At 38.3% G+C, this 8,650-nt stretch overlaps 1 protein-coding gene across 1 annotated transcript in view; it reads right to left on the bottom strand.

Annotated features, from left to right (window-relative positions):
* The window catches only part of tenm1 (teneurin transmembrane protein 1), a 180,377-nt gene that overhangs the window by 114,017 nt on the left and 57,710 nt on the right, over positions 1–8,650 (bottom strand). Inside the window, exon 5 of the mRNA XM_029440996.1 lies at positions 4,243–4,481. Coding sequence (XP_029296856.1) covers positions 4,243–4,481 — 239 coding nt within the window. The remainder of the gene's footprint in view (positions 1–4,242; positions 4,482–8,650) is intronic.

Raw genomic sequence — 8,650 nt, 5'->3', positions numbered from 1 at the left:
TTATTCCACTACTTAGCCAGGGTGGTCAACAGCATAGAATAGAGCAAACACTTAATTCATGATAAGCTATAATCTGCCTGGTGCTTTGAGGCATACCAGGCCGGGCTAGGACGTTTGGAGGAGAAATCCAGATCAAGAGGGAGCGACTTACAGTAAGTACTCTTAGGCACCAAGCACATAGTTTATTATTTGGTAAGTGGGGCTGCAATTGAAGATTATATTAATTATCAATTCATTTGTTGATTAATTGATTAATCAAATATAATGTCTAAAATTTAAAAAGAAAAGATTTTTCTTTAAATCTTTTACTTGCTTGATTTGTACAACAGACCAAAACTAAAATATATTTATTTTACAATGATAGAAAACAGTCAATTACTCACACGATTAATCGATCAAAATTGATTTAAAATACTGTTCAGCATTAAATCCTTGATCATTTTGTGTCAATTCATTATTAGACAACATAATTTCAGCTCTATTGTATGTTACACATTAATTAAACATTAAAACCCAATTAGAAGATTAATCAATTAGTAGGTGGACAGAAAATAAATTCAATTATTTTTATAATGAATTAATCTTTTATGTAATTTTTCAAGTGAAAATGCCAAATATTTGCTGCAGCTTCATAAATGATTGTGCTGTTTTGTGATATATTCTTGTAAACTAAATATATTTTGAAGGCATCACCTCAGGCTCTGAGGAACCCAAATCAAGAAAATAATCTGCAGATGTATTGATAATTTAAATATAGTTCTAGCTCTAATAAACACACAGACACACACTGTCTTTTTTCTCGGAGATTACACCAAGTTTGACCCCTGTGAATAATGGCTCACTTTTAAGGCAGATGCTTTGAATTGCCATCAAACTGTGAAAGCAGATTTACTGAAAGAAATAGCGTGAAAGTAATGAACTTAAAGCCACTAACGACTCATTTGGTTCTTTATGGAACCGCCAGGACCCCTGAAGCAGCACGTATTGCACAACAGAACTATAAAGAAGATCTCAGCTTAACACTGTCTGTGTCCCTGTGTGTGACTGAAATGTGATTTGGAGGTGATTATTTGATTGCCGGTTGCTTCTGTCTTGTTCATTTCACTTGAGTCAGAAGCTTCTCCCTGTTGCCATAGAGATGATTATCTTTCATAACTGACACATCCCGCCTTCTGCTCATATTAGATTTAACAACCAACGGTTGTAACTGTTTAAAACAGCAAGACATTCATTAATGTAGAAAATACTCTAATTAGCTCTTTTTTTTTACAGCATGATAGAGAAATAGTAGGTAGGTTTTTACGTAGGCAGAACCTAAATGAGGCTTAGAATAAAAAATGAGTTACTGGTAGTGTTGTCGGTAGCAATATTCTTCAAGATTAGAGATGCAATCTTAATCTGTCCTCTATCTCTCCTTAAATGCCCCGTTCGCTATCATAATGCCTGCTCCTCATATCTGATGGCCGTGTTGTGCTTAATAACAAGCTACGACTGCAGGAGGGAGGGGTACGTTGGGAGATAAACAAATTAACAAAGCTATTCACAGCCCCTGCAACACCAGGGGGTATGGGAGGAGAGGAGAGAGGGCAGTAAAGAAAGAGGAGGACTGCCTTAGCTAATCACAACAGGGGGCATACAGTACGCTGCAATCACTTAGGCGCAGCATTATCTCCGCAATCATGCATCCTCCTATTATAGTGCTAATTGGAAACCTTAATTTCAGACATAATATTATCGCCTCATTATTTGCTGGGTTACTTTTTCCCAAATTAATAATCAACTCTGGTGAGGTGCGAACTGGTTCCAAACTGTCAAAGAACGAGGATTTGCTACAAGTCATCAATGTCAGACGTGTTTGTTGAATTATTAAGACCTACATCAAGTGTTCAAGATCTGCTGCAAAGGCCCGCTGCAGCACTACCAGTCACACAGCACCTCCACTTAGCATGTAAGATGAGCTCCGTTACATGCTGAGCCACGGATGACTGCGGCAAGAAGTGTAAAGTTTGGCTGAGCGTCATGAGAAGAGGTGAATATTCAGCCAAATGTACCAGCTGCGTGAAGATGATTTATACCAAGGAAGAGAAGCATCTCCAGCATTTGGAAATGTTGGGCTCCAGCTTGGCTCGAATTATATATTGCAAAATATTTCTTAATTCAGTTAGAAATATCTGCAGTATCACGCTGACAAACAATGCAGGAGGATAAAGAAAGATACAGATATGGGTTGTGGCAATTACTTCAAATATTTGCACGTAACTACAACTTTGTTTGTCTATTAATTAATATATCAATAATTTCCTCTATTAATCAATTGGTCTGAATAATGTAATAAAAATGGCCATTACAATTTCTTAAACCTAAGATAATGCAAGCGATTAAAATGTTTAATATTGACTCTGCATGTGATCTTCTACATGAAAAATGTATAACGATAGCAATAATACAATAAGAAATGTATTGTTATTCACTCTGAAACAGTATCAATACAAAGATAATATTAAATATGTATAATATAACAACTGCCTGAGTAAGTACAGTAGAATACCCTGCAGGAGCTGATTATATTTTGAATAAAGGATCCTTAATTATCATATTCATGATCATATTTTAACACTTTAAATATGATAATTAATTCTGTTTCGTATTATAATTTCTATGATAATAAGAATTCATATTCAATAAGACCCTGATTTAATGAGCAGCAGTCTCAAAATCAATAAATATCAGCATGGCTATTGTTTGGAGGAGATGAAAAAGCGTAAAACTACTGGGAGAGATAATTTTCTTTCTCTTCCTATGTGAGTGGCTGTTAATTAATTCCTTAAAATGAGTGAATCATTATGTAATGAGAAAACCTAATCATCTGGTGGCCTGTGTCTCAACCTCTCCCGCCAGACAAAGACATTAAGTCCATGACCACTTTAATCTTGCTATTTGAATATCTTTGATTTACAGGCGACCATATCATCTGTGCTTACATCCCATACGTCTTCGCTCGGTTTCCATGGCGATGTCAACACAGAGATCGATCATTGCCAAGCAGGAGTAGAGCATGACACCAATTAAAAGGTGATGTCGTCTCCAAGTCATCACTCACACTCCTGACTAATGCACTAATTACCGGGGCCGGGACATTAATGGAATAGCATGGTTCAGCCTGGGGATTAATCTGCATGGTTTCGCCAGTGTGTGTGTGATGTCTGTCTGTGATGTGCGTGTATGTGTGTGTCTGATTAATGCGAACACCCGCCTGCTACGCCGTGACCTTGAGCACCACCACAGGAGGGAAATGAACTGGCTGGGTGGAGGGTTGGGATATCTGCACTTGGGGCAGCGGAGGGAAAATGATGGGCTGAGGTGGAGGGCCCAGCCAAGGTTGAGGGTGAAAAGGGAATTTGGAGGGGATCGATGAATACATTTGGTATTTGACTTTGACAGACTCTGCTGATGAATTTCCAGACAACTCCAGAAACTCCTCCTATTTTCAAGATCCATTTTAATTAATAAATTAGTGTCACTCCTGAAATCTGTGAAGATCCATTACTTAAGCAAAAGTAACAATACTGTTACTAATGTGATTTAATAAGGAGGGTGAAGGAATAAGACCTCACCTTCAAATGAATTAGATCAAGTGAAATGTTAATTAAATAAATATATACATTCAATCATGTCATAAACTGGATAGATTAATATAATACAAATAACAACTTAAATAATAAAGTAATAAGGTGCGTGGTTGTGTAGCTGTGGGTGTGTGAGCGACACAGAATCAATGAGTTCGTACTTATTGGAGGTGTGTATTCATCATGGAATAATTACCATTTGTGTGCGCTTTAGTCAAGGACAGCTCATTTAAAATGTAGACTATACACATACAGAGGTCACATTTGGAATACAGAACCTGCTGTTTTTAAAGTCAACCCCTTCAAAGTGAGAGTTTAATATTTTCAGTAGTCCTTTTTTGATCTCATCGATCTTCTCTTCTGTTTTTGTTTTTATTTTATTACCCTTTGAAGCCTGCAACATTTTGAATGTGTAAAAATAGGTGTTAGAGGTTTTTTTTCTGTATTCTTTTATTGATTATTTTCTTTGAATTAATTAGGCAGTGTCTTGACAAGCCTCCCAATTACCTAGCACCTCAAGCAATCTGTTATGAGCAAACAAACAGCAAATCTTCCTGTGCAGCTAGGCATGGCGACAAACTTGCGGGCTGGATGGTGGATGTGCACTGTAACTCACCGATGACGTATGTGAGCAGCAGGGCCAGAGTGAGAGTGAGGAGCGACGCAGACAGGGCTGTGCACTTCCAATTGCAGCAGCGGTGAGGCTTGTTGAAGGTAAACAGTGGTCTGGTCACGCTGCTGCGAGGGAGAGGCCGGGGTGGAGGGGAGTACACAGTCCCAGAGGTCAGGGGGTATCCTTGCCCCGCGCCTGACAGGAGAGCAGATGAACCAGAGCCCTGCTTGAACAGGAAGTGTCTGTGGGAGAAACACAAAGAAGAAATGTCATTCTCATCTGCAAATGACTCTGGGTGGAAGTAAGGAGAATACAGCTTTCTTTAAACTACCGGGTCCATTTAAAAGGACGTAATGAAGATCATCCAACACAAGATATACACTGAGACCCTGTTGGGAGAAGAAGAGAAGAATAACACAAAGTTTTGGATACACAATTGAGGAGAAAGCTAAGTAACTAGAAATATCTGAAATAAATATTAGTTACCACTCTCAGTAACACATCCATGAATCCTTCCTGCCCCTTTTGTAGACTTCACAATGCTTGTAGTGAGGATTCATATATGCTACCATAGTCCATGCATGTGTAATGCGTTTTCATGCATAATAATCACTCATTATGCAGCATAGATTCATTTAAATGAATGCAAATGCAATACACTTTACTTTACACTTGACCATCAGTCAACCTGTACTTTATAACTAATCATCCATAAGACACTTTTAATTCATTATAGGTCACATCTCTAATGTTTGTTGACTGAGGGTGTAGCGCATCAGAAAGCATTATGTGTGTTCAGTCATGAAGCGTTATAAATGCATAATAATTCACTATAAATGCCCTCATCGTCTCTTACAATTGGGATGCAACATATGAACATGATGTTTATACAAGGGCTCCTCACAAATATGCAGGTACTACAGAAGTTATGTAAGACCGGTATTATATTAATGAGTCTCAGCACATTGTTAAAATCATCCTTGTGTTTTTTAGTTCCCGCCAAACATTTTGAAATCAGATTCTCAATTAAAGGTTAGTGTACTTAAAATAAAAAAGGTTTACTGTAGATGTGAACCTGATAGAAAGTGTTGCCAAATGTTACTATTGGACTGCTATTTCATTCATCCTCAGACGGATAGTTCTACCTTATATAATGGTCATCCATCCATCATGAAGCCGGCTTGTTGCTTTTACTTAAGTGGATTAACTAGATAGCCAGCCAGCTAACATTACTGCCATCCATCCAATGGTAGACTGAGGAACTTTCAATTCAGTTTATATAAAGGCTTGAAAATAATGTTAAAATGAGGTACCCCAAAATATCTTTATTTCTTTGCAAGAGTGTGCGAGCGGTGGCCAGTAACATTTACATATCAATATAAATTGATGCTCTGTTTACTTTCTTCAGACGGAAATGAAAAGAGTCCATCAATCTAATCTCAGCTTTGGGAAGGGAAGCGATACGGGACAAGATGATGAGACTGAGAGAAAAAGAAAGAGAGAAGGAGATGGAGAGGAGAGAGGAAGAGCAGGTACTGCCCACTGGGCCCGGGAGAGGATGTGCATTATGTCCAAAAACAAAACAACCAGATCTAATTCAATGTAATTAGATGTTCTTTGGTAATTACAGTAGAGCCTTGACTCAATGTAACAACTACACAAACACTTAACATAGTTATACTGTGATAATATTATAGTACTATTGTATAAATAATTTATTGTGAAACACACTTTGCTTAGGTTGATGTACTTTTGGAGACACATGTCTATCATTCCATTCCAAAATGATGCAAACTAAAAAGTAAAGATGAAATAAAGAAGGTGCATAAAACTTCACTAAATTGTCTTTGACACACTTTGGCAGTAGAGACAAGTGAAGAGTCACAGAGAAAAGGACAGGCAGAGAAAACAGAGAGAGAACAAAGAGTAGAGAAGTACACAGCAATGTGGAAGACAGAGTGGCAAGAGGATATGAGACAGGAAGCAGTTTATGGAAAAGTAATGTAATCTTGTAGTGCAGTGTAGTGCTGGTGTCTTATAGATATAAGAGGAAAAATGTAAGATTCTCATTTTGTTCCCTGTCTAGGTCTTTGGCCTCGGTTTTCAAAAAGCATGCTTTGGCTATTAATGTTACAAAAGAAAAGACTCAGATGATGATGTGTTTGGCAAACGTAACACTTATCTGGGGGTGTTGGCTGGACTTTTTGGAGAGTAAACTTCCTCAAATCCAATAAAGAGCAGGATAAAGCAGCTAATTGTGCCCTTAACTCTTGTGGATGTGCTAGATGTGAAGAGTGCTTTAAAAAATGAATAAAACATAACCTGTAACTACACAAACTAATGCAGTCACTTAATAATGTTCTCCATGGCCTTGTGAGTAACACTGTTGCTAGTTAGCATGCTAATAACAGCAGCTGACAGTCCACCATAAACACGCTTTTATTCCTCCTGTGCTTTAGGTTTTAGGGAAAAAAAACACGACAGTGTTTGTATCCTCTCCAAACTGTTGAAATGCCAAGCATCACTCTTTCTTCAGGCCTGTGCACATCACTTGCATGTGGAGTAGGCTTGCCACAGTAGTCGCTGTTTGGTCATACATTACATTACATTACTTGCCCCCCACTGTTGTTTGCTTTAAAAAAAAGAAAAAAAAGAAATAAAACCCATTTAGGTTGTTTTCAAGAAGTCTATCAGCCCCCATGTTCATCAAATAAAAAACCTCTAATCTGTAATATACTAAGCCATTTAAGAAGGCTAATACGGAACCCGACAGTTAATGAGGCACCCTGTAAACTATTGGTATGAAGCAAAGGACGGTGCCGTCGCAGCCAGACACAAAGCCATTCAGAGTTAAAGATTCAAGTAAGTGCTCTGAGTGTCCTCGTCAAATATCTGTTCTGGTAAAATGTCCAGTGTAATCGGTAACACCGGTGTTGTCACAAGTTTATTAACCGGTGGGGAATTTTCCTCACCCTGGCATCCCTTATGTGGTCAATGCAAAAAAAAGTATGTATCACTATTTGAGGTTGGGGTTGAGTGAGCCACCACTGGGACCCATGTCTTTGTCTCTTTAAGTAGATTATAGTGTTAGTTTGGAAACAATATCTGGGACAATGGTTCAATCTTTCACCAATTAGCTTAGCACAGCACGGACATCATCTTTTCTTAGCTATCTAGTATCTTATTCTGATTCTATTAATAATAATCTGCATTCAGCCTCACTCTGAAGTACGCCTGACTGAAACTCATTTAACGGGCCCCCAAGGTGGGAGGTTTTAGAGGAGACCCCTCTCCTGCTATTTTATATATGATGCACACAGGGTGGCTCAGGATTGAAATGTGACACACAGGGCAGACTGTGTTACTTTGCCACTGCGTAAAGAGCCGGTCCTCTCAAACCTTACCTGTAGAAAAAAAGCTCTCAGTGCATTTCTACAACTACGTGATTCAGTTAAGCCTTTAATATCCCACGTGTTTGGCTGCATTTGTGTGCTTTTAATTTAAGTGGTCTCTTAAAGTTGCAAGTAATGTATCATCAAAGATTAATCCGTAAAGCTAAAATCAAGGAAGAAAAGTAGCCTAAGAAAATCCCTAAGTGCTACGACTCTTTCAATTTATTTTATGTTCCACCATAAATTCTTCTTCGAGCTGAGCAATATATGTGACAAATGTAAAACACGGACATTATTCACACGGTGGAGTGTAACCAGTTAAACAATAGAAAACAATCTTGCCACAAACTGCTGTGTAATATACCCACAGCACACTTTAAGCCACAGAATCCGAAATGATAAGCTCCTATCCAGTCCAAGTCCAGAGAGGAAGCCCAAATGTGTGCCTCTCTGCTGCAACATCATGAGCAGCTACTGTAATGCCGAGCAGCACTGATATGAAAGAGAATAAAAAAAGCCCTGGCAGCCAAGGATCAATGACTTACCTACTTCTTTTTTGACTCATCAAAGCGACTACTTAAGTTATATGGCTGTATTAGTTAAATGAAGATGAGGTTCATTTTCATTATGAAAAAGAGCGTGTTAGATGGCAGATGATGATAGGGAAGTAAGCTGAAGGGCAATTAATCTAGGTAGCATTTCATCTATATTGTGTTTGGATAATGGAGGGTGAGGGGTGTTGGATGAGGAAGCGGAAATATTGGGGTTAGGAAATCATGCAATTTGGAAAAGTGGATCTCTGCAGGCAATTATAAGCAATTCCAGTGTGTTGTGGCCGTATTGACTTCCATCACAAAATGAAAAAGACTGCAGGTGTGTGGAGACAGGGTATACTTGAGAAACATCAGAGGCAAAAAAAACAGATATGACTCATAGTTTCTTCCTCTACAGATGTGTGTATTTTCCATAACAAAAAAATATCCTGGAGCTCCTGGAATTCTCAGACAAGCAATGATTGC

This window comes from Cottoperca gobio, chromosome 10 (assembly GCF_900634415.1).
Source record: "Cottoperca gobio chromosome 10, fCotGob3.1, whole genome shotgun sequence".
Taxonomy (NCBI): domain Eukaryota; kingdom Metazoa; phylum Chordata; class Actinopteri; order Perciformes; family Bovichtidae; genus Cottoperca; species Cottoperca gobio.
Note: the sequence above shows the minus strand (reverse complement) of the source record. Positions and strands in the feature narration are given on the sequence as shown.